The sequence below is a fragment of the Paramisgurnus dabryanus genome, chromosome 23 (assembly GCF_030506205.2).
Source record: "Paramisgurnus dabryanus chromosome 23, PD_genome_1.1, whole genome shotgun sequence".
In the NCBI taxonomy this organism is placed as follows: domain Eukaryota; kingdom Metazoa; phylum Chordata; class Actinopteri; order Cypriniformes; family Cobitidae; genus Paramisgurnus; species Paramisgurnus dabryanus.
Genome location: NC_133359.1, coordinates 10,048,308 through 10,075,846, shown reverse-complemented (window position 1 = coordinate 10,075,846; position 27,539 = coordinate 10,048,308). Strand labels below are relative to the sequence as shown.

At 39.3% G+C, this 27,539-nt stretch overlaps 2 protein-coding genes across 2 annotated transcripts in view; both read left to right on the top strand.

The window, feature by feature from the left end:
• Positions 1 to 18,303, top strand: part of ugt5a5 (UDP glucuronosyltransferase 5 family, polypeptide A5) — an 81,018-nt gene extending 62,715 nt beyond the window's left edge. Inside the window, exons 2-5 of the mRNA XM_065291993.2 lie at positions 5,701 to 5,769; positions 5,880 to 5,954; positions 16,431 to 16,499; positions 16,597 to 18,303. Coding sequence (XP_065148065.1) covers positions 16,611 to 18,185 — 1,575 coding nt within the window. The 5' untranslated portion in view covers positions 5,701 to 5,769; positions 5,880 to 5,954; positions 16,431 to 16,499; positions 16,597 to 16,610 and the 3' untranslated portion in view covers positions 18,186 to 18,303. The remainder of the gene's footprint in view (positions 1 to 5,700; positions 5,770 to 5,879; positions 5,955 to 16,430; positions 16,500 to 16,596) is intronic.
• Positions 18,304 to 19,372: 1,069 nt separating this feature from the next.
• LOC135781486 (neuroplastin-like) overlaps positions 19,373 to 27,539 on the top strand; it is a 35,713-nt gene continuing 27,546 nt past the window's right edge. Inside the window, exons 1-2 of the mRNA XM_073813384.1 lie at positions 19,373 to 19,822; positions 27,301 to 27,475. Of these exons, the coding sequence (XP_073669485.1) occupies positions 19,750 to 19,822; positions 27,301 to 27,475 (248 nt within the window). The 5' untranslated portion in view covers positions 19,373 to 19,749. The remainder of the gene's footprint in view (positions 19,823 to 27,300; positions 27,476 to 27,539) is intronic.

Genomic DNA, 27,539 nt, shown 5'->3' with positions numbered 1-27,539 from the left:
TGGTTAATTTTTCAAAGGAGAACTATACAAAATGATCTGTTTGAAAGACGGGGAAGCGCACCTGTCAATCAGTGCTATTATAACAGAGCGAGGCGAGAGACGAACGTGCTCAGTAACGGGAGTAATATGGAATAATGTGTGGATCTTGAATGATTGTAAGAATACATTTGCTTTAAATATAATGTTTGTCATATAACGTTTTGGGAGATAATAATGTTTTTTTTCAATTGTTATTGATCTTATTTAAACTTGTTGCAGTTATAACAGCGTGTTTGGCGTATTTACCTCAGAGTTTATTTCAGTAATATTGCTGTTTTTCCGGTAATCATAATACAATTTGCATGTGACTCTTGCTTCCTTGTCTGTTTATTCATGTCATTATGCTGTTATTTATTAATTATGTGAGAATATTTCTTGCCATATGAGACGTTCATTTCCGTTATATAAATACTCTCTTCTATGCAAATATATAAATAGTAGGAAATGTAGCCTATAATGTAACCATGCCTGTCACCTATATTTTCTCTTCAAAAGTTATAATGCTAATTTATATTTATGATATATGTGGAGATAAATAGACCTTTGATCCATTCATGTGTCCTGACCACTACACTAAAGATTTTAAACATCATAACTAGTCTATCAAATAATATCTAAAGTATATTGTTTTGTGAAAACAAACACAGCAGGCTATTATATTGTTTATTGATGAGGCGCTTTTCAACAGAAAGTGTCAATCGCATGATCATTTGATACGCAGAAGCAGCGGTTAGCAACACACTGCATACGGAGTATGTGTGAAACAGGCGTGTAGGTTCAAGCAAAAAATGTTGTTTTGGGGTGTGTCCTTTAAAATGCAAATGAGCTGTTGAAATGCAAACACTGATCACAATGATGGTGGTTTGGGTGTCCAATCTCTGTCTCTGCAGAGTTTTATTCCAACCCTAATCAAACACAACTGATCCAGCTAATCAAGGTCTTACTAGGCAGACTAGATACTTTAAGGCAGGTGTGTTGAGGGAAGTCATATCAGCCCACACCGGACGTTGTGGGGGTTCTGAACACAAACTCGACCTCACCAGAGGTCTGGAAATCCCGGCCACTGTAATCATCTATATACAATTTAGTGCAAAGTAGGGATGCATAACGATTAATCCCAATTAATCTATAGCAGAATAAATGTTTTTGTTTACATCATATATGTGTGTGAACTGTGTATAATAATTATGTGTATATATGCACACATGCATGCATAATTTTAAGAAAAATATATACTGATATATTAAGTATTTATATTACATATAATATAAATTATACATAAATATACAAATGTATATACATATGTAAACATTTCTTAAATATATACATGCATGTGTGTGCATTTATCTACATAAAATAATTATTAAACACAGTTAACACACATATGATGTAAACAAAAACTTTAATTCTGCTATAAATTAATTGCAATTAATCGTTATGCATCCGTAGTGCAAAGCCCATATAATGATGAGAGGTGCAAGCTAGCTCCGTCTAGCTTGATATATTGAATCATACAACCCCAAAACAGAAAAAGTTGGGACACTGTAGAAATTGTGAGTAAAAAAGGAATGGAATAATTTACAAATCTCATAAACTTATATTTTATTCACAGTAGAATATAGATAACATATCAAATGTTGAAAGTAAGATATTTTGAAATGTCATGCCAAATATTGGCTCATTTTGGATTTCATGAGAGCTACACATTCCAAAAAAAAGTTGGGACAGGTAGCAATAAGAGGCCAGAAAAGTTAAATGTGCATATAAAGGAACAGCTGGAGGAGGACCAATGTTTAGGAATGGGAATGTTGTCCTATTCTTGTCTAATACAGACTTCTAGTTGCTCAACTGTCTTAGGTCTTCTTTGTCGCATTTTTCGCTTTATGATGCACCAAATCTTTTCTTTGGGTGAAAGATCTGGACTGCAGGCTGGCCATTTCAGTACTCAAATCCTTCTTCTATGCAGTCTTGATGTTGTAATTGATGCACTATGTGGTCTGGCATTGTCATGTTGGAAAATGCAAGGTCTTCCCTGAAAGAGACGACGTCTGAATGGGATCATATGTATCTAGAACTTGGATAAACCTTTCAGCATTGATGGTGCCTTTCCAGATGTGTAAGCTGACCATGCCACACGCACTCATGCAACCCCAAACCATCAGAGATGCAGGTTTCTAAAATGAGCGCCAATAACAACTTGGGTTGTCATTGTCCTCTTTAGTCCGGATGAAATGGCATCCCAGTTTTTCAAAAAGAACTTCAAATTTTGATTCTTTGGACCACAGAACAGTTTTCCACTTTGCCAAAGTCCATTTTAAATGAGCCTTGCCCAGGGAAAACGCCTGTGCTTCTGGGTCATGTTTAGATATGGCTTCTTTTTTGACCTACAGAGTTTTAGCTGGCAACAGCGAATGACACGGTGGATTGTGTTCACTGACAATGTGTTCTGGAAGTATTCCAGAGCCCATGTTGTGATTTCCATTACAGTAGCATTCCTGTATGTGATGCAGTGCCATCTAAGAGCCCGAAGATCACAGGCATCCGGTATGGTTTTCCGGTCTTGACCCTTACGCACAGAGATTGTTCCAGATTCTCTGAATCTTTGGATGATATTATGCACTGTAGATGATGATAACTTCAATCTCATGGCATTTTTTCTATGAGAAACTCAGAAAACTATTTTTCGCTGCAGCATTGGGAGAATTGGTGATTCTCTGCCCATCTTGACCTCTGAGAGACACTGCCAATCTGAGAGGCTCTTTTTATACCAAATCATGTTGCCAATTGACCTAATAAGTTGCAAATTGGTCTTTCAACTGTTCCTTATATGTACATTAAAATTTTCTGGCCTCTTATTGATACCTGTCCCAACTTTTTTTGGAATGTGTAGCTCTCATGAGATCCAAAATGTGCCAATATTTGGCATGACATTTCAAAATATCTTACTTTCAACATTTGATATGTTATCTATATTCTACTGTGAATAAAATATAAGCTTATGAGATTTGTAAATTATTCCATTCCTTTTTTACTCACAATTTCTACTGTGTCCCAACTTTTTCTGTTTTGGGGTTGTATTTACATCATCTTAATTAGGGACGATGACCAGATGTCTTGGCTTATCACCTTGTAGTCAACATATAGTAATCACGATTACATACAACTTAGTTAGGGTTAAATAATTAGTCTATCCATGTAACCAGAAGAAATGGCTGAAGCACTTTAACAATACCGCCCCATGCTAGCATGCTCTCGTTAAAAAGTACCCATTAAACCCCAAACAATTACTTGTACACAACTTAATACAAAACTTAACTTCTTACACCCTGAAGCTATTTTGGGGATTTTCGCCTGGATTTGGCCTACCCAATTTCAAAAGCATCCCATACCCACATGCAGAGGTTTACATACAAAAGTTTGGTATCATTTTACAGGTAACCCTTTGAAATTACATAAAACACTGTTAAAAGTGCTCAACATGGTTGTATGTGATATCAGTCCTCTAATAAACACAAAAATAAATAGGCGCTTTTTGATCTTTTTTTCTAAAGTTTTTATTTGAAAGTATATAACTCTGGCCCTGGGTATCTCAGGTCCCTGCAGACAGTTTTGTTTGATTCCAGCAATTGTCAGCTTACAGAGGAAAAAGGAATTTTTTCTCTATCATAATCTATGCAAAAGTTATTTTACTCCAACTGAAGGGAGGAATAATACCCTTTTTGTATACAATTTCTGCCTAAGAACATTTGAAGTGTCCCCATAACCACATACAGTGGAATAAATGCAATTTCTTTATATCATTTAAGAGAAAACCCTTTGAAGTTACATAAAAAGCTGCTGTTTGTGACAAATATTGTTATTTATGTTGTTTTTCATATGATGAAACACCAAATTTTCTTTTTTATGTTGTAAACACTGTCTTTGATATTGTATAACTCTGGTTCTGGGTGCTCTAGCAGACTGCAGACAGTTCTGGTTGTTACCAGCAGCAGACAGTAAACACCCAAAAAAAGAATGAACTCTTTAGCATGTCGCATTCAAAAGTTATTCTCATTTCACTAAAGGGTGTGAAAATACATTTTTCATATAAATATTAATTTTTTGTTTTGCACATATAATAAATAGCAAGGGATTATATATGCAAACAACCAAAGAAAATGCTGTGAATGGACTCATTGTTTAGAGTAGGACCTAAGATAAAAGATGGTGTATCATTTGTGGCTATCTGTGCTATCTGAGGCAGTCCACACTCAAGTTTCCTATATGTTTACAAAAGACCATTTTTTACCTTATTATTCATTCAGCGATTGTTGGATATGTGCTGATATTAGAACAAAAATAATGCTGTAGCCTTATTCCTGAGAGTGAGAGCTTTCATTTGATATAAGACTTGCCCATGTTTGTCATTTTTGAAAAATATGAAATATGTAAATATTAAATGATATAATAAAATATTGGGGGGGTGATAGTGTAAATTAAGTGTAAATAACTTTCTTACAGTAAAAGATATGTCAAAGTGATGCATATCTGCAGAAAGTAGAGACTCTAAGCTTTCAAACAGTATCTCATATGTGTTACTGGGGTCCATGACGGAGCATCAAAGATTAAAAGAATATTTTATATTAAGTCAAAATACGAAATTCTGGACCCGGGACAGGGTCCTCAGGGTTGAAGAGGTTAAACCATAATCAGAGGTCCAAGTTGGCGCCGTCCAACCTGATATAGTAAATAATGTGACTACATAACAACTTAATTATAGTAGAGATAATGACCAGAGGTAATGACTCCCAGATTCCCAGATACATTTGCCAATTTCCTTATTAAATAAACCCAGATCAACTAAACATTATGTAAATACTCTTTAACAATTGGGATTTGGAGTGATTGGATGTTATAAACCTGTGGGAGGCACCTCGCCTACATACATCTGAAGCGGGGTAAGCCCCCCTTGCATTGAGTCGTGTTTTTCTTAACCTTGTTTATTCTTTGTTTTTATTACCGTAGGAATGATACCCTTGTACCAGTCGCACCGAAACCTTTGCAATGATAGGAAACATGAACATTTTACATTGTTATTTGCGTGTGATATGACTTTTACACATACAATACAATACAATTTTATTTGTATAGCACGTTTAAAAAAAAACTTGCGTTGCCAAAGTGCTTAACAAGGCAGGAGAAATACACAATACACATAATCATTTGGTGAGGCTTAGAATGTCTTGTGCTAAAAGTGCAAGGAGGAAAAGGAGGAGCAGAGAGAGTCAGACTTTTGGTATTCTGCATGAAGATGTGGTGTTTGGAAACCAAATGTACACTGAGTTTTATGGGACATTCTGGTACACATGAGAGGTGTTGTGGGCCCTCCTCCTGTCGTGAGTTTGGGAAGAAACTTGTTTTGATGTAAAGATATCTCTTTAAATGTCCTTGTTGCCTCGAGCACCCAGAGCATCCCGCTGTGTTTCTCTGTGAGTGGTGCACCTTGGTCAGGATGTGAAGCAAGTCTTAGAGTTTATCAAAAAATATGGACAAGCTTGAACAAGCTGCACATGTTTTTGTTCGAAAAATTACCTCTTACATAACTGTAGTACAATTTCATCTGTACACTCCCATTAAAATTCACATATTAGCAGGACTGCACTTGTTTTGCCTCCATTTCAGTTGTTGAACTCAGTCAGTGATTTCCAAACTTGAATTTTTATGCACAGCTTTTAAACTCCGGCTTATGAGGTAAGTAAAGTTCATTGGCTTGATTTTCCCTAAATAATTTAAAATTTGAGATTTTTGCATAGCTGAATTATAATGTATTGTGTTAACCTGATTGTTCTCTTTAATCAAAGGTTATAAAGAGAAGATGCATTACACCCCTGTCACGTTCTTAGCATGCTTGAGCATATTACCTCTAGTGTATGGAGGTAAAGTTTTCACATTCATAACTACTAACTTTTATTACACTCACTTTTTAACCAAACTCATTTATGCAACGTTTAACACTTTTACTTTAAGTTATTTACCTCACAAAATTTGCGCCATTAAAGACTATAAGAATAAGTAGTTGGTGTCCCCAGAGTACATATGTGAAGTTTAAGCTCAAGATACCAAACAGTTAAAGATAATTTATTATAGCTTATTAAAATTTCCACTTTGTCGCCTGTTTCACACATACTCCGTATGCAGTGCGTTTGCGGTGCGTAAATTTTTACGTAGCCATGTTAACAGGTTAGAGCTTTCACACAGCATACGTATGCGGTCCGTCCAGTCCGTTGCAGATGCGGTGCGGTGCAGCAGTGCTGCGATCGTTTCGGCAGCGAGTCTATTTTTGCTGTACAGCACGCAAGCTGCACGCGCTGATTTAAAGTGATAGCGCATGTTTTGTAGTCAGAATGAACACGGATTTACACAAAAATGCCGTAATTTCACTCTAAATGGATGTAAATAAAGTTTTTCAGTAGTTTTTTCTGTAATCTTATTTGTTTAATCCCAGTATGAAGCAATTAAAGCAAAACACCATGAGTTGAAAAATTATATATATAACATCTTGTTAAATATTCTACCGTGTTTATATACATGCATATACATAAAGTATGCTATTAATTTTACCATTGTTTAATTATACTAGCATAGTCTTTTAGTTTTTATTTGTAGTAAAACAACAGTAACCAAATGTATATTGTCTCATCATATCCATACATAACCATGGATTTTTTTGTTAAACTACCGTTTTGTCAATAGTTAAAATTATGGTTAATTTTTCTAAGGAGAACTATACAAAATGATCTGTTTGAAAGACGGGGAAGCGCACCTGTCAATCAGCACTATTATAACAGAGCGAGGCGAGAGACGAACGTGCTCAGTAACGGGAGTAATATGGAATAATGTGTGGATCTTGAATGATTGTAAGAATACATTTGCTTTAAATATAATGTTTGTCATATAACGTTTTGGGAGATAATAATGTTTTTTTTTCAATTGTTATTGATTTTATTTAAACTTGTTGCAGTTATAACAGCGTGTTTGGCGTATTTACCTCAGAGTTTATTTCAGTAATATTGCTGTTTTTCCGGTAATCATAATACAATTTGCATGTGACTCTTGCTTCCTTGTCTGTTTATTCATGTCATTATGCTGTTATTTATTAATTATGTGAGAATATTTCTTGCCATATGAGACGTTCATTTCCGTTATATAAATATTCTCTTCTATGCAAATATATAAATAGTAGGAAATGTAGCCTATAATGTAACCATGCCTGTCACCTATATTTTCTCTTCAAAAGTTATAATGCTAATTTATATTTATGATATATGTGGAGATAAATAGACCTTTGATCCATTCATGTGTCCTGACCACTACACTAAAGATTTTAAACATCATAACTAGTCTATCAAATAATATCTAAAGTATATTGTTTTGTGAAAAAAAAACACAGCAGGCTATTATATTGTTTATTGATGAGGCGCTTTTCAACAGAAAGTGTCAATCGCATGATCATTTGATACGCAGAAGCAGCGGTTAGCAACACACTGCATACGGAGTATGTGTGAAACAGGCGTGTAGGTTCAAGCAAAAAATGTTGTTTTGGGGTGTGTCCTTTAAAATGCAAATGAGCTGTTGAAATGCAAACACTGATCACAATGATGGTGGTTTGGGTGTCCAATCTCTGTCTCTGCAGAGTTTTATTCCAACCCTAATCAAACACAACTGATCCAGCTAATCAAGGTCTTACTAGGCAGACTAGATACTTTGAGGCAGGTGTGTTGAGGGAAGTCATATCAGCCCACACCTGATGTTGTGGGGGTTCTGAACACAAACTCGACCTCACCAGAGGTCTGGAAATCCCGGCCACTGTAATCATCTATATACAATTTAGTGCAAAGTAGGGATGCATAACGATTAATCCCGATTAATCTATAGCAGAATAAATGTTTTTGTTTACATCATATATGTGTGTGAACTGTGTATAATAATTATGTGTATATATGCACACATGCATGCATAATTTTAAGAAAAATATATACTGATATATTAAGTAGTTATATTACATATAATATAAATTATACATAAATATACAAATGTATATACATATGTAAACATTTCTTAAATATATACATGCATGTGTGTGCATTTATCTACATAAAATAATTATTAAACACAGTTCACACACATATATGATGTAAACAAAAACTTTAATTCTGCTATAAATTAATTGCAATTAATCGTTATGCATCCGTAGTGCAAAGCCCATATAATGATGAGAGGTCCAAGCTAGCTCCGTCTAGCTTGATATATTGAATCATATATACATCAACTTAATTAGGGACGATGACCAGATGTCTTGGCTTATCACCTTGTAGTCAACATATAGTAATCACGATTACATACAACTTAGTTAGGGTTAAATAATTAGTCTATCCATGTAACCAGAAGAAATGGCTGAAGCACTTATACCGCCCCATGCTAGCATGCTCTCGTTAAAAAGTACCCATTAAACCCCAAACAATTACTTGTACACAACTTAATACAAAACTTAAACCATAATCAGAGGTCCAAGTTGGCGCCGTCCAACCTGATATAGTAAATAATGTGACTACATAACAACTTAATTATAGTAGAGATAATGACCAGAGGTAATGACTCAATTCAATTCAATTCAATTCAATTCATTTTTATTTATATAGCGCTTTTCACAAAAGTCAATTGTTTCAAAGCCGCTTTACATAAATAGAAGCAGTGAAAAGCACAGAAAACGACAGATAGCACAACAAAATACATGATAGCATGAGCAGTTAAAATTGCTGCGGCTATGACTCAATATTATAATTGCACGTATTACTAAAGCAACGTATAGAAGAGGAAGCTAGGTAAAGCCCAAAAAGGCTGCCTCCCCGGGGTGAAAAACCCCCTAGGAGAAAAAAAAACCCCGGGCTTTTATCCGAGAAAAAATAAGTCCTAGGAGGGAAAAACCCTTGGGAGAACGGAAATGGAGATTTAGCGGAGATTAAGCGGTTCTGCCGGTGATCGTTGGTCAGGTATCAGCTGGGCATAACGTTGAAGGACAGCCAGTAGATCAGAGGTGTGCCAACTTTCACATCTACCGGGACTGGGTCTGTTTGTCTCGTCCTCGGGTCGAGGACGAGACCGGGAGAGAAAAACAAAATCGTATTAGCGTAGCGGCCGTTCATATGTATTGAAGTGTCACACAGTGATGTGGTTTAACTCAGCTTAGTTCCAGACAGACTAAATATTGAGGCATAATTATGTTATCCACAGTTGAGGATTTAGCAAATTGGGGGCCCAATGCGAGGGTATATATGGTAAATAAGGGTCACCTTCCGATCTTTAAGAGAAAATGAAACCTGACGACCCGTTAGACTAAGGCCTAAAGCCCCACTGTCGTCGTTAATGCAGGTTCAGTGGCAAACGGGTCTATATTGTATACCATTTACAGGACCAGGAGAAAACGCCAAAAACATCGCAACCCGACCATACGTGTTAACCCGTTTGACTAAGGCCGGAAGCCCCACTGTCGTCGTTAATGCAGGTTCAGTGGCAAACGGGTCTGTATGGCATACTATTCATAAGACTTACGATAGCGCCAAAATCGCAACCCGACCATACGTGCCAACCCGTTTGACTAAGGCTGGAGGCCCCACTGTCGTCGTTAATGCAGGTTCAGTGGCAAACGGGTCTGTATGGCATACTATTCACAAGACACACGAAAGCGCGAAAAACGCAACCCGACCATACATACCAACCCGTTTGAATAAGGCTGGAGGCCCCACTGTCGTCGTTAATGCAGGTTCAGTGGCAAACGGGTCTGTATGGCATACTATTCATAAGACTTACGATAGTGCCAAAATCGCAACCCGACCATACATGCCAACCCGTTTGACTAAGGCTGGAGGCCCCACTGTCGTCGTTAATGCAGGTTCAGTGGCAAACGGGTATGTATGGCATACTATTCACAAGACACACGAAAGCGCGAAAAACGCAACCCGACCATACATACCAACCCGTTTGACTAAGGCTGGAGGCCCCACTGTCGTCGTTAATGCAGGTTCAGTGGCAAACGGGTCTGTATGGCATACTATTCATAAGACTTACAATAGCGCCAAAATCGCAACCCGACCATACGTGCCAACCCGTTTGACTAAGGCTGGAGGCCCCACTGTCGTCGTTAATGCAGGTTCAGTGGCAAACGGGTCTGTATGGCATACTATTCACAAGACACACGAAAGCGCGAAAAACGCAACCCGACCATACATACCAACCCGTTTGACTAAGGCTGGAGGCCCCACTGTCGTCGTTAATGCAGGTTCAGTGGCAAACGGGTCTGTATGGCATACTATTCATAAGACTTACGATAGCGCCAAAATCGCAACCCGACCATACATGCCAACCCGTTTGACTAAGGCTGGAGGCCCCACTGTCGTCGTTAATGCAGGTTCAGTGGCAAACGGGTATGTATGGCATACTATTCACAAGACACACAAAAGCGCGAAAAACGCAACCCGACCATACATACCAACCTGTTTGACTAAGGCTGGAGGCCCCACTGTCGTCGTTAATGCAGGTTCAGTGGCAAACGGGTCTGTATGGCATACTATTCACAAGACACACGAAAGCACCAAAATCGCAACCCGACCATACGTGCCAAACCGTTTGATTAAGGCCGGAAGCCCCACTGTCGTCGTTAATGCAGGTTCAGTGGCAAACGGTGGCAAACTTTTTAATGCAATTCATTTTAAGTGTTCATGCAGAAAAGGTTTTTATTTATTTATTTGGTTGGTCTGTGTTATGACCGTGAGTGCTTTGTTCCGTGCAAATAACTATTGCGAGTTAAGAACCTTTACTAGACAAATTATGCGAATGCTTTGTTGAAGAGAAAAGTTTTAAGTCTAGATTTAAAATGATCGACTGTGTCTGATTCTCGGACATCGGTTGGTAAATCATTCCAGAGCTTAGGGGCTAAGTAGGAAAAGGATCTTCCACTTTTAGACACTTTTGATAGTCTAGGGATAATCAATAGGCCCGAATTTTGCGACCGTAGTGTGCGTGATGGATTGTATTCTGATAGTAATTCTCTAAGATATGAGGGTGCTAAGCCATTTAAAGCTTTGTAGGTGATTAGTGATATTTTAAATTGGATGCGATATTTAACTGGTAGCCAGTGTAAAGATGCCAGAATTGGGCTTATGTGGTCATACTTCTTAGATCGAGTAAGTACCCTTGCAGAAGCGTTTTGAACTAGCTGAAGCTTGTTGACCTGATTTGAATGGCATCCCCCGAGTAGCGAGTTACAATAGTCTATTCTAGAGGTCATAAAAGCATGAATAAGCTTCTCTGCGTCAGATGTAGACAGTATATGGCGTATTTTTGAGATATTTCTAAGATGGAAGAATGCTGTGCGGCAGACGTTGGCGATATGACTATCAAAGGATAAGTTGCTGTCGAACATCACACCTAAGTTCCTAACCGTGGAAGATGGCACCACAGTACAGCCATCTATGTGCAATTTGTAATCTGACATATTATGTTTGTAGCGATTTGGTTCAATAATAAGTACCTCTGTCTTATTGGAGTTGAGCTTAAGAAAGTTATGTGCCATCCAGTCACTAACATCGCTAATGCAGTCTTTTAGCCTAGAAAACGTGTGTGTTTCGCTGGGATGCGAGGAGATGTAAAGCTGGGTATCATCCGCATAGCAGTGAAAACTTATGTTATGTTTCCTGATAATATCTCCTAGGGGTAACATGTATAACGAGAACAGGATAGGACCTAAAACTGATCCCTGCGGTACACCGTATTTAACCAGGGAGTGATATGACTCTTCCTCATTTACATAAACAAAGTGATAGCGATTGGTTAGATATGACCTAAACCAGGCTAGCGCCTGACCGCTGATACCAACATAGTTTTCTAGTCTATTGAGTAGGATTCTGTGGTCTATTGTGTCAAATGCTGCACTAAGGTCTAGTAATATAAGAATTGAGATTTCACCACGATCGGATGTTAATAGGAGGTCATTTGTAACTCTAAGCAACGCTGTCTCTGTGCTATGGTGGGGCCTGAATCCTGATTGGAACTTTTCATATGTACTATTATTTGTCAAGAATGTGCGTAACTGGCTTGCCACTACCTTTTCTAATATTTTCGAAAGAAAAGGGAGACTTGAGATTGGTCTAAAGTTATTAAGTTCTCCTTGGTCAAGCTGTGGTTTTTTAATCAGCGGTTTAATAACTGCTAGTTTGAAAGCTGTTGGAACGTATCCTATTTCTAGCGATGAGTTAAAGATATTTAGAACCGGGGTTGACACTACAGGGAATACCTCTTTAAGTAGTTTTGTGGGAACGGGGTCTAATATACAGGACGATGATTTGGATGATGTGACTAGTTTAGAGAGCTCATCTATTGTAGTAGGTTTAAATGAATCAAGATGTTCGTATGGTAGTCTAGTGTTAAGTGAACTAATGGGTAGAGTGGTGGCTGCCTGGGTAGCTACGATGTTTTCCCTAATAGCCGAAATTTTGTTAGAAAAGAAGTTCATGAAGTCGTTACTATTGTGTTGAAGTTTACTATTGGTTTCTGTTTGTTCTTTGTTTCTAGTCAGTTTCGCAACTGTGCTAAAGAGGAAACGAGGGTTATTATGATTCTCATTTATAAGCTTGCTAAGATATGTAGATCTGGCGGTTTTAATAGCCTGTCTGTAGTGTTTAACACTCTGTTTCCATGCTGCGCGCCATACTTCTAACTTTGTGCTTCTATAATTTCTTTCCATTTTTCTAGCTGCCTTTTTAAGGGCTGCTGTGTGATGGTCATACCATGGAGCTGGTGGTTTTTCTTTGAATCTCTTTTTTCGAATGGGAGCAACGGCATCCAATGTGTTAGAACAGACATTGTTTAGGTTTTCTATTTCAATATCTAGATCGTCACAGTTATCTGCTACATGTTTCATTTGGGACAGGTCTGGAAGAGTGCTAATAAAGCTATCTTTAGTGGTGGAAATTATTGTTCTGGCTAGTCGGTAGCATGTTGTAGATTGAGTGATCCTATCTAGAAGTACAGTGTATGACACAAGGTAATGGTCAGAAACTGCATCACTCTGAGGTGATATTTCGATGTCATTAATATTGAGTCCGAGTGACAGAATTAAGTCTAATGTGTGATTACGAGTATGCGTTGGCCCTGTCACGTTTTGTCTAATATTGAGAGAATTTAGAACATCTATAAACGCACGTCCTAATGCGTCTTTTGGGTTGTCCACATGGACATTAAAATCACCAACAATAAGAGCTTTATCTACAGTGACTACAAGCTCAGATAGGAAATCTGCTATTTCATTAAGGAAATCTGCATGGTGGCCCGGTGGTCTATAGATTGTCGCTAAAGCAAAAGAAAGCTGTTTGTGGTTACGATCAGTTATTTCCATATTTAACAACATTACTTCAAATGATTTAAATTTTAGCTCAGATTTTTGGTTTACTTTAAACATTGTGTTGTATATTGTAGCTACACCACCCCCTCTCCCCTTTAATCGAGGTTCGTGTTTATAATAATAGTCTTGTGGGGTGGATTCATTTAAACTAATGTAGTCGTCTGCTTTAAGCCAGGTTTCTGTTAAACAGAGTACATCTAAGTTTTGGTCTGTAATTATTTCATTGACAATAGGTTCTTTATTGGTAAGCGATCTAATGTTAAGAAGGCCGAATTTTAAGATTCGAGATTCATCTGTTAATGTATTGTTTTCTAATTTTATTTGAATCAGATTTGTACCAGATGTAACAAGCGGTGCCCTGTATTTATTTGTTCGGGGAACAGATACAGTTGAAATGTGCTGATATTTCGGTAAGATTGACTCGAAGTGCTGGGATATAAGTGGTCTTGACATATCACGGCAGCTAACAGATGGACGGTTAAGCCGATCCGTCTGTTTCCTGACCTGGGCCCTGGATAGTCAGACTATATCAGAATTAAGACTATTGATCAGATTTTTAGTGAGTATAGCACTTCCTTCCGATGACGGATGAAGGCCATCTCGGGTTAGGAGAAATGGTCTTCCCCAGAAATGCTTCCAATTGTCTATAAACCCTACGTTATGCTGAGGGCACCACTTTGACATCCATCCATTGAGAGACACTAATCTACTATGTGTTTCATCTCCCCGGTAGGCGGGGAGGGGACCAGAGCATATTACATTGTCTGACATTGTTTTTGCAATTTCACACATCTCCTTAATATTATCTTTGGTGATTTCCGACCGGCGGAGCCTAGTGTCATTCGTGCCGGCGTGAATAACAATCTTAGAAAACTTCTGCTTAGCATTAGCCAGCACTTTAAGTTTGGATCTAATGTCAGACGTTCTGGCTCCCGGTATACAGTCGACTATGGTGTTTGGTGCCTCAATGTTAGTGTTCCTGAGTATAGAATCTCCAATGACCAGGGCACTTTTAAAAGGTGTTTCAGCTGGTATACTCCTTAGGGGATCGAATCTGTTAGAAATTGTCGTTACGTTATGGGTCTTAGAAGGACGCCTTATATGACTATGCCGCCTAACAGTCACCCAGTTTGACCGCCGACTTGACTCTGATGACGGAACCGAGCCATGTGTATTTTGATAAACACTATGCGCGCTCGATACAGTATTTGTAATATTTATATTAGCATCTGATGTCGGAACCGAGCCATTTGTCTTTTCGCTCGATAGATTATTTGCGACAGTAACATTAGCGGTTTTGATATCCTCAACTAGCGTTCGGATGCGCGATTCTAGTTCAGCAACCTTCTCAGTTAACCTTAATACTTCAATACACTTAGTGCATGTAAACCCCTCTATGCTAACAGCAGAAGCTAAACTATACATGTGGCAAGTAGTACATGTTACAATAACAAGCGGAGTCTTACCGCTTTCATGCTGGGCGATGGCGTCTTCGTTTACCCGAACGCGGTCCCCGGAGCTGCATCGCGTGGGGTGTTCGGTTGTGACACGCCTCGGTCGCCTGCGAACGTCTGGGGCCAGGGTGATGTTTGGCTTGCCGAATCTGCGAAGGCTGGGCAGCGGTTCCTCCACAGCTTCCCGATCGCTTTCATGTCGTTCACGGTCCGTGAAGCTGCATCGCGTGGAATGCATGTTTGTTGCTCGCTTGTGGACGTCGGAAGGCAGGGTGAAGTGGGCGCTGTACCTCGCCTTGGATCTGCTAAAACCGGGAAAAAACTCCTCCACAGCTTCCCGCTCAGGTGAGGATAGGTCAGAAAAGCATATATCAGATGAATCCGCCATTAGATCGGAAAATGCTAGGTTCAGCCTCCACCGTGAGGATGCTAGCGGGCTATATGCTAACTGTTTATTAGTGATAAATAGTTTCACGTGGTAGTACTGCTCAATAATCGTCACGGTAAAGTATTCCTATGTAAAACTAATAAGTTATATTATATAAATAGGAATAAGATGGTAAAAAAAGCTTTTAGATGATGAACTCGACGGAGCTACGATGCACGATCTGTTCAGCGTGTTCAAACTCCCAGATTCCCAGATACATTTGCCAATTTCCTTATCAAATAAACCCAGATCAACTAAACATTATGTAAATACTCTTTAACAATTGGGATTTGGAGTGATTGGATGTTAAAAACTTGTGGGAGACACCTCGCCTGCATCTGAAGTTGGGTACACAGCCCTTGCATTGAGTAGTGTTTTTCTTAACCTTGTTTATTCTTTGTTTTTATTACCGTAGGAATGATACCCTTGTACCAGTCGCACCGAAACCTTTGCAATGATAGGAAACATGAACATTTTACATTGTTATTTGCGTGTGATATGACTTTTACACATACAATACAATACAATACAATTTATTTGTATAGCACGTTTAAAAAACAACTTGCGTTGACCAAAGTGCTTAACAAGGCAAGGAGAAATACACAATACGCAAAATCATTTGGTGAGGCTTAGAATGTCCTGTGCTAAAAGTGCAAAGAGGAAAAGAAGGAGCAGAGAGAGTCAGACTTTTGGTATTCTGCATGAAGATGTGGTGTTTGGAAACCAAATGTACACTGAGTTTTATGGGACATTCTGGTTCACATGAGAGGTGTTGTGGGCCCTCCTCCTGTCGTGAGTTGGGAGGAAACTTGTTTTGATGTAAAGATATCTCTTTAAATGTCCTTGTTGCCTCGAGCACCCAGAGCATCCCGCTATGTTTCTCTGTGAGTGGTGCCCCTTGTTCAGGATGTGAAGCCAGTCTTTGAGTTTATCAAAACATATGAACAAGCTTGAACAGCTGCACATGTTTTTGTTCGAGGATTACCTCTTACATAACCGGTGTACAATTTCATCTGTACACTCCCATTTAAATTCACATATTAGCAGGACTGCACTTGTTTTGCCTCCATTTCAGTTGTTGAACTCAGTCAGTCAATTCCAAACTTGGATTTTTATGCGCAGCTTTTAAACTCCGGTTTATGAGGTAAGTAAAGTTCATTGGCTTTATTTCCCCTAAACAATTGAGATTTTTGCATATCTGAATTATAATATGTTTACCTGATTGTTCTCTTTTATCAAAGGTTATAAAGAGAAGATGCATTACACCCCTGTCACATTCTTAGCATGCTTGAGCATATTACCTCTAGTGTATGGAGGTAAAGTGTTGGTATTTCCAGTAGATGGAAGTCACTGGGTGAACATGAAGTTCCTTATTGAAGAATTACACGCAAGAGGCCACAATGTGACTGTCTTAAGATCATCGAATAGCTGGTATATCAAGGAAGAGTCTCCATTTTACACCTCAATAACTGTCTATGACCAAAACACTATTTTAGAGTTACTCGACACATTTACAAAAGAGATTCTGGTTTTCAAACGACAGAAACTGTATTTCTGGACTCATCTCATGCTTACTATAAAGGCTGGAAAGGTTTTTGAAAAGATTCATCTTAGTCAGCTTGCTATGATGGGAAACATATTTGAAAATCAAACCTTAATGGATTCAATCCAAGATGCAAAGTATGACCTTGTTCTGACGGATCCATCTTTTGGAAGTGGAGTGTTCCTGGCCCACCGCCTTGGCCTACCACTTGTTTTAAATGCACGTTGGACTATGCATGGTGAAGCACACTTTGATATAGCTCCTTCACCTCTGTCTTATGTTCCTATACCAGGAGTGGAGCTTACGGATAAAATGTCTTTCAGTCAAAGAGTGCTGAATGTAATGACATACATTATTCAACAAACTTTTAAATCCAGGTTGGTCATCCCACACTACCACTCCTTCTGTAACAAATACTTTGGTGAAGAAGTTCATTACACTTCCCTCCTTCAAAATGCAGATATCTGGCTAATGAGAAATGATTTTATCTTTGAGTTTCCACGACCCACGATGCCGAATGTCATCTATATGGCCGGCTTCCAGTGCAAACCTGCAAAACCACTTCCAGCTGACCTTGAAGAATTTGTGAGAAACTCAGAAGAGCACGGCCTCATTGTTATGTCTCTAGGGACTTTATTTAGATATCTCCCACAGGACATCACAGAGGAAATTGCTGCAGCTTTTACAAAATTGCCTCAGAAAATCATTTGGAGACACATTGGACCTCGGCCGGTCAATATTGGTAATAATACATTACTTGTGGAGTGGCTACCACAGAATGATCTACTTGGACATCCCCACACTAAGGTTTTTATAACACATGGAGGTACCAATGGAATTCAAGAGGCCATCTACCATGGGGTGCCTATTTTGGGTCTACCTTTAGTATTTGATCAGCCCGACAATCTGTTCAGAATGAAGGTTAGAGGCACGGCTAAACTTGTGGATATTGCCGAGTTGGACAGGACCGTTTTTCTGCATGCATTGGAAGAAGTGCTATATAACTCATCATATAAAGAAAACATGCAGAGACTGTCCAGACTTCACCGTGATCAGCCAATGAAACCTCTTGATCGTGCTGTCTTCTGGATTGAGTTTGTCATGAGGAACGGTGGAGCACCTCATTTACGAACACAATCTTTCAGAATGTCTTGGATTGCTTACCACTCCATAGATGTTATTTTTACTCTCCTGATAATATCTGTAATGTTTTGTTTCCTGATTTATATTTGCATAAGATATCTGTGTTTTAAAACTGTATTTAGAAAGAAAAATAAATCTGATTAATGCAACATTTTGCCCAATTGCAGAATTATATTTTATAGCCAATATTGCCTTTTTTCTTTGCTCTACCAATAACTTTCCTGAAATTATTGTTCAACTTTAATAAATAAATATTTTTTTCTATGATTTGCAGTTCTTGTGTTTTAGAAATGTTTTAACACAAAAATACAAACCGAGAGAGACGGATATTGATGTAAATGTTCTGCCTTTGCACACCAAATACATTTACACATTTGGTAAACACTTTTATCCAAAGCAGCTTGCATTAAAACAACATATGCAGTAGGATCGAACCCTTGGCTTTTGTGCTATAACACTTTGCTCTATCAAGTAAGCTACAAGAACTGTATTGATTCAGTATGCATAATGATTCAATGACATCATCATTTAACTTTCTTGCAAAGCAAAAAATACATATTACGCATCACTCATATTTTATGTTTAAAACAATATTTAAATGAAGTTTGTAAGTTATGGCTTTTCTTGAAGAATACACAGTGTTTCATTGCAGACCATTTTTGTTTTGTCAGCTGGCGTGAGACATTCCAAAAATGTTGTGATCCCGCTTCTGGAGCTCAACCTTGTCTGGAGGACATGTGAGAGTGCAAACGATATGCAAATGACACATTTCCACTTTAATTAGCTTAGGGGATGAACAAACCGTTCCACCATAGGAATCACCAGGCATTCACCATGCTATTTATGAAAATACCAGAATTTGTGTTTTGGTTCCTTCTTTTCTCTTTGTTCATATCCTTTGTAAAAATGGATTTGTAAAATAAAGTACAGTTATAACTTGTACAAAATCTTTTAAGATGTAAAGGCCTATGATGTTTCTTATTGGAGTAGCTAATCTATTGTGATACGTTCACTGGTCAGTAGATGGCAGTAGACAGTCGTCATTTGGGGAGGAAAACGTTTTATCATAAACGTATTATGATTATTTGATCATAAAATATGCTTATTTTATAGAAATGACACACGTGATTATTTCAAATTTTCCAACATATACCAGAGTGCATCAAACACATTGAGTGCGTTATAAACTAATGTGAATAAAAATTAAGTCAATTTTCTCCACACACACCCTATATAAAATAGTTACCATGATTCATTTAATCATCACCACACCACCTGAGGATTCTCCATATATGGGATGTTTGCGGAACAGGTCTGCTATCGTGGGAATTTAAGAGGACAGCGCCATCAGGTGTGCTCGACGTCCCGTTGCGCAGACAGATCGGCATTTGACATCACACTGCCGCGAGAGCGATTCGAAAGCTTTGATCTCGCGGTACTGTGATATCACAAGCCTATCGTTCTGCGCATCGCCGTGGGAAGTCGAACACACACCTCTCGTCTTCTCGACTAGCCTCTTTAAAACCGGATGTAAGGGCAGCGGCGGCATCTACTTACCCGCTATTGCTAGGCGACGGGTTCTTGCCTGATCCGATTCGAGCTCCATCCAGGGTCGGCTCGTCATTGTAGCAGCCTCCTCTCCAATTATCCTCCTTGACAACCTCCGCATCCCTCCACACATATTCCAGGTAGCCGGACGTCTTAGAAAATGTCTCGCACGGGGAAGCCGCTGATGTTATTATTGGGTGTCTTGATGCTGCGTTCGGGATACGCTCAGAACGGTAAGGCTTTTGCAAAAAAATGTGCCGCACTGAAGGAATGGGGCGCAATTTCTTTCTGCAGGACAGGACCAGTGGCGGAGCTAGACTTTTAAAACAGGGGTGGCAAAGGGGTGGCGAGGTATTATTTTGGGGGGTCAATATACAAAGTGTTCAAGTACACTGTATATAGATTAAATTAAAGTTGTTTATTTTCCTAAAATGTACACAATTATATATGTATTAAGTATACAGCAAAAATAGAACATCTGGGATCTGTTTGGCCCTGATCTGCACCTGACTTTTGCTTCTTTAGAAAGAAGTTGGTAATATCGTCCCTATAGTTACACACCTCATGAAGAAACCAAAATTTTGAACAATTTGCTTGTTATTATTTACCATAAGTACACCGTTACTAATAATACAAATATTAAAATAATACACTACGACAAAATCTGAGTATATTGAGGTCTAGCCTATTTGACAACACAAGGAAAATTGCTTACAGACATCTAGACATGTTATGTTAAGGGAGGAGGGAACTAGTTTCCGTTAACTTTAATGTACTTATTTAAATAGACTTCTGTCCCTCACATTAAGCTATGGAATGGCTTCAGATGACTTTGTGAAATTATAATCCAACCCTCTCAGACCCAAGTCACCCAAACTGACGTTTAAAAAGCGTGAGGCGCTGAAAAGCGCGCTGTTTACAACCCTGTTCTATATCCACGGTCGTTTTATTAAGTTCAGTATGCTGCATTACACGTGACAATATGAATAAGCCTACCCGATTGTTGCTGAACATTTGCTAACGACAAGTTTTTTATTGTTTTAAGCATCTTCACGCAGGCGTGACAGTATTAGTCAGTTTCACAAGACTAGTAATGCTCATTGAAGTATTAATGCTAAGCACTACAGTGCAATGTCTTCCTTACTTCCCGTTAAAACAGTACTTCGTTTAATTTAATACCAATAAAAGCCGTACATACCATTAAAACGCTCTTCATCGATCATGTGCGTGGTGACGCGTTATGTTTTGGAGTACGAAGGAGCTGCGTGTCAGCTTAACCAATAGGCTTGTTCGACGTCATGCGGCGCCGCGAGAATAGACAGCTGCATTACGTCAAAGTACTGCGAGAGTGATTCGCGAAATCACACGGAGGAGTTTGCTTTTAAATCGCTCTCGCGGAACTTTGACATCATCCGGCAGTCGGTTCTTGCGGCGCCGCATGAAGTCGAACAAGCGTAATGAAAAGATAGCAGCAACACCACGTTTGTGCGTGCTGCGTAGGATGCATTCACGTCCGCTGGGATATTTGAGAAATGTTCGTAAAAATCAAACAAAGTAATGTTTTCAGCGGGGTGGCAACAGGGGTGGCAAGGACTTCGTCTGGGGTGGCAATTGCCACCCCAAATAGCCCTCTGGCTCCGCCACTGGACAGGACGGAATGTCTTATAGTTGTATGTATTTCTTGGTTGCGGCAGGTGCAGGTGATTTGCCTCGAGTCAGTGGACAGGATAACCGGTAGCCTACACAAGACTTTGTGTCAGTAATGTGCATTAAACACGTTCTTGAACGGTTAAATAAATAGGAAGGCGCGTTTGATTTGAATAACAACCAAGCAACAATAGCTGTTATCTCACGGTTTAGATTAACTGTTATAGTCTGGCTGTAACCCACTTCTAGCCAGAATAAACTTGAATTTGGTTAAATGTTGTTTTTTGATAACTTGTGAGATGTCTTACATTCCATCATGTAAGCAATATCAACACTGAAATTTTGCCTTGTTTTAGCCTAGACATCTGGGCTGTGTTTGGACGGCTAGATGCCTTTTTGCTTGCTGGGAAGGAAGAGGGCATTTTAACATCTTATGTTATATTTTTAAAACCATCTTCCTATTCCAGTCTGCTTCAGTATGCTCGGTTACATATTAATACTTGCTGACTTTTTACCAGAAGGAACGTCTATTTATTGCTGTTTCAGTTTTAAAGATCTCGTTAAGTGAGTCGTTTTTCGTGTGCACAAGACGATGCAAGATGGGTCATTAGCTGCTTAACCAAACCTGCTTGAACCAACACGAACCGACTGGATCAATGATAAATCTTTCTGTTTTTGGTTATCTCGTGTATGTTTGATGTGCATACAACAGTGGAATGCGGAATGCTCGTGTGACTTATAAAACAGCTTGCGTTTGAAAAGCAAACGTATGTTCCCATTTGTCTCAATTGGTTCAAATATGGTCTTCGTTGATTTCGTAGGCTACTGTTTTACGAATTGTTTTCGCCAACGTTCGCGTTTAATGTACCCGCTATAAGCAGCAATGCTCTGCAGCGCCGCAAATAGCAGCATCCATTCTGCTGCATGTTTCTATTTATAGAAACAATGCAGCAGCGGGAGCGTGGCGTTATATCTTCCCCGCGCGCGCGGACCGGTCTTAACGGAGGAGCACCACGGTGCATTGTGACGTCATGGATGCTCTCAAATAATGAGCTAAAACGCGCGAGCCCGTTAAGGGCCGGGTACACTTTTTTTCCGCGAACGCGTCCGCGCAGCTTTCCGGGTATAGTCACATAGACAGTAAAAGAAATGGACACAGCGACCCCGTTGGATTCAACGGAGACAAGTGAAGCCAATTAGAAGCTCACACTTCCGGGGGGTCGAGCGTACTGCGCAGACTCAAACTGAGCTTGGTGACGTGAGCAACCTGTGTGACAATTGTAAGTCTTCTAATAGTTGTACCAAGAGAAATCTGAATCACCCACCTAATCTTGCAGAAACGGCGAGCGTGAGCAGGAGTACATTTTGTATTAAGTATATTTAGTATTCTGATTAATTTCTTTGTCATTTTGCATAGTATTTATTTATTTTAAAGTTTAACGCCAGTACGCCATATTCTACATGTGCTTCTCCTCCTGTCCATACGGTAATTTCTCTACTGTGCGACAGAGAGTCGCGTGGTTATGACGCAATGTTAGCATAGTTTTACTAAAACTGCTTCTACTTGTCCATAACATAAGATACAAGGTAATGAAGCCTTTTTTACATTTTCGTGTTTCTTTAGAAATAATTGATGCACAAATTGAGTCTTTAAACACCTCAGATGTAAAGTTATTCACTGTCAAAGTGACGCCAAAATGAATGGGAGTCAATGGAATGCTAAGAGCAGGTGGGGGTCCGCTAGCTAATGGCGGTGCCCAGGGCTGCTTCAATAAAATATGAAACCCTGCCCCCCGCGGCTACACGCGGATGGCCGCGTTCGACACTATACGCAATACTAATGATTTCTTATTCAAATTATTAGTCTAACAGGCTGTCAGGGCAGCACTGATTTGTGACATTTAGAGTACATTAAAACATTAGGATAGGTGAAGAAAAGTAACTGATTCACCATTGCAAACACAGTTTAGAACAAACAACAAGACAACAAAGAACAGGAATCAAACAAACATGCTCCACAGCTTTCTGTTCTTGGAAGAAGTAAAAGTTAAAGAAGAAAAACGATAGTGTGTGTGCAAATGTTGTTTGTAGTGGAGTGTCCTGTCTAAATATTTTCACGCGCATGCGCTGTCGTACGCGGACTGTACGCGCACTGTCCGCGCGGTCTCAAATTTTGGGCTGCACGCGGACGGTCCGCGCGGCCGTCCGCGCACCCTCCTGATGACGAAAATGACGTCATGCGGACGGCGCGCATACGCGGACGTCCCGTGTATACTTTCGGCTTTAAGCCGAACATCTGTCTCGAGGCATTTAGGAATGCGATAAAGCAATATGGAAAAACACGTTAGTCCATAACATATCACGAATGACTGTCGTTTAACAGTTTTGACGTAAATCTGATGAATTATCAGTGTTATCGTAGCTCATTTGGTAGATAATTGGGTTTGCAAATCTCATGAGTTCTATCCCAGGCAATATACTGAATTACCTCTAAAATGCAGGCTGTTTATGTGCAAATGTATTTATGTTTCAGTTTGAAAAACGTATTATGTGACGTGACCTTTTGGTTGAACTCATTTGTGCAAATAAACTGCAGATCATTGCCTTAATGTTTCTTGCGAGCTCATAGGATCAAAACGGACACCTCCTTTCATCTTGCTGTTTTATCTCTCATACACAAATGCACGAGCACACACACATGTAATCAAATACATCATTCGGGCATAGCCGTCTCATCTTATTTTTAGGCATGTGCACAATAGTGCTGCATGGCTGCCTTCAAGGTAATACTGTTTTTGCTTTCATCCTTAGTGGAAATTCATTTGGATACATTTGCATGCAAACACTGGCTACATGCAGTATACAGGTACTGTAACATATACCTGTTTAAACTTAGATACACTTAGGCTTAGTCCACACGGACACGGGTATTTTTATAACCGTGAGTTTTTTCACGCGGTTCGGCCGTTCGTCCACACGAAACCGCAGTATCAGGGCACTGAAACCGAGCATATTTGAAAACCCAAGCCAGGGTGAGCTTTTTAAGAAACCCCGGTTACAGTGGTGTCGTGTAGAGAGTAAAACCGGGGGTTTTGCCTTGCGACGTTAGAGTGTGCGCCGTTATCCACTGTGTTTGACGTCAAGATTGTGCGCCGCGACTGCTTTGTTGATGATTCTGTGCAATGGCGGACGTATCTTGCTAATAATAACTGTGCCAACAGGGCTTCTAACATGTATACAGATAGATGCTCAGTTATCTCACTATATTGCGGAACACGATTTGGGTTATATCCCCGCCTGCTGGCGTGGCATGCTCTTGACAGCGCTTGATATCGTGCTTTTGCTTTATCGTCTGGATGGATATTTAATTTAAACCGAGTATGTGTGGACGGGATTTTTTTTTAGGGAAAACTCCGGTTATAAATATACCCGTGTCCGTGTGGACTAGGCCTTATACACTACATTTAAAGGTCACACGGTTTTATACCTTTTAACCAAATTCCTTTTTGCATAAAAATACAAGTATGTTGTGTTGTTTCAACCAACCATGTTGAAAATGTTAATTTTTGACCTAACCATGGGTTAAAACAACCCAGCATTTTGGGTTGAAACAGCCAGCATAGGTGAATTTAAACCCAACAGTTTGGTCGTTTGTCCATATTTTATCCAGGCATAGATTGAAAAGCCCAGCATTTATTGTAGAGTGTAGTAGTGTAGCTTTTTTTCCAGAAAGGATTGCAAATGTTTATTCCTAGTAACAAAGTCGATTTGGAATGAAATACAGTTATTAATGGATTAATAGATAAATAAACATCTAAACCATAAGCATCAGTCACTTGCTTAAATATCCTAGTTTATACTATATAGATTTTGACCATAGACTGTAAAAAAAGATGGACGACGCGACGTAGGCTTCCACCATTGTAATGAATTGAAGCCAAAAATGTCCGACCACGGTCGCCGCCATGTTACGTAAAAACGTCAATTTGGAGCCAAGGCATGCGCAGAAGGAATCGTCCGTGGAGCCAGAGGCGGAGCCGCGGTATCAAACTTCCGCCCGAACGCCCGCGCGACCAATTCAACCATGCCAATCATAACGTCACGCCCCGTTTCTATTGCATCAAATTACATGCTAAAATGAAACTTACCACATTAATGAAGACTTGAACATATACCAGCGTGATAAAAATTACTTGAAAGGACCAAAACCATCTTTCGGAAACTTTTATTGGAAGTGTAAATAATTTTTTTATTTAGAGCAGAGTCCCATTCGTTTGAATGGAGAGGGCGGGGTTTATGACTTGTACTGCAGCCAGCCACCAGGGGGCGATCAAAAAGCCAGAGGCTTCACTTTTCAAGGCTTATGAGGCACACCCGATTTTGACACATTACAAATTAATTTTGCATAAAATTTCACTAAGATTGAGTAGTTTCAATGTTTAATGCTTTACATCAGTTTTTTTAGCGTTATTTTTTTTCAAGTTTGCAACATGTATGTAGCCCGTCGTGTGTGGTTGGTAATTTCAAAAATTGTGTTTGACGCGTAAGGAAAAATTGATGACGGGCCATTGAATTATAAGAAAATAATGCACACCCAAGCATTACACCTTGGGTGTGCATTATTTTCAAATAATTCAAAGGACCGGATTCAATTATTCCTCTTATACCACGGTTACCACAAACATTTCTCTGGCGCTTATTTTTAAGAAATTTGACAAGTTAGGTGTGCGGTTTTTCAGAAATTAATGCATACCACCACGGAACATTTCTCAGTCAATCAGAATACAGCATTCAACAGACCCGTGGTATAAGTCAAGTGAACCTATGTGCATCACATGTCTTGTCAAAATAAGTGCCTGCTGCAGTCGCGTCTAAAGGGTTTATGATAAAAGAGACGCTCGCGTTTGCCAGATACTCGCATAATCTCATGCGTAATCAAAGTTTACTGGAAAGGGAGTGTCTTGTGTGTATTTTATGAACGTGAGCGTCTCTTTTATCATAAACGGTTTTGACTTATTTTGACAAAACATGTGATGCACATGGTTCACATGATGCAACAAACAAATATTTTGAAAACACAAGCAACGCACATGACACTCACACATTTTTTGAATTTGCATCCCTCGGAAGAGCAGTCACAAGCCGTCACTGCTTTACATTGAACAGCACTACTGATTGATCACTATTGTCTCTCATCCAATTTTGTTAATAGTCCTACTGTAAAACTGAAATGCACACAACAGATTTGTATTGATTTTATAAATTGTTCGAGGATTCTGGGATTTATGAGTGCAGAGCCAGTAACGACCCACGGCGTAACGATTTACGCCAGAATCCATCCACTACCTGGATACGAGCCCAGGCAACAGTTACCGTGTTGCAGAGTGAGTTAACTGTGCCATCTCCCATGTAGTGGAGGGAGCCGAAACAAACCATATGCCCCTACTCCCATTTAGTATAAAGCAGTGGCTAGTGTTGTAGTGAATCATCTCTTTCTTGCTCCTCTTCTCAGAGACTTCTAGAAGCATAGACTTGTAAACTATCTGATCATTGACCTTTTAGATCAAACCCACTCTTGTAGCCTCTAGATATGCTGCGTACAAGCAGTGACCTATTTTTCTAGACAGAAATGCCTTTGTTAATGTAAAATGTCCTTGTTCTTCTTCTTGAGAAATATCATTGTGTTGTTTACTATAACAATAGTATTTGTTATTGCACTGGTCAATATATAGATCTGCTGTAGAGCAGTGGACTTGTAAAGATGTTGATGAGGATATTGGATTGTAAGTGAATGGAGAAATAGCACACAAAATGTGATTAATCTTCTGCTTTTTAGTATGAAACTACACAATGTCTTTGCATAATGATCTTAAAATTGCATTGAAATGGTTTGATTGTATAAATAAATAAATATGCATGACCACAGAGTGCTACACAGGATGACTAATGCCACAAAATGTACCCACTTACTTTCAGGCTCATATATAAAGAGATATTTTCTATCCTCATCAATCAACTTGATGTAGTATATCTCTGGCCTTGACCAAAGCATCTGTATTTACAGAACCATCAATCGAATCATCAGATCACATGCTCCTACCCAGTGGTTACCACAGCCAGCCAATCACGCTTCAGTGCAATCTCACCTCTTCTCTAAACGGCCACCATGAGAGTTTCTGGATGAAGAACGGGGAGGAGATCCCTGACACAAGAAAAAACGGCAAGGACATCGAGTACAAGTATGTGCTGCTATGTTACCAAAAATACTGTGAGCTGTGTCGAGAGGTGTAATTGTTACTCATA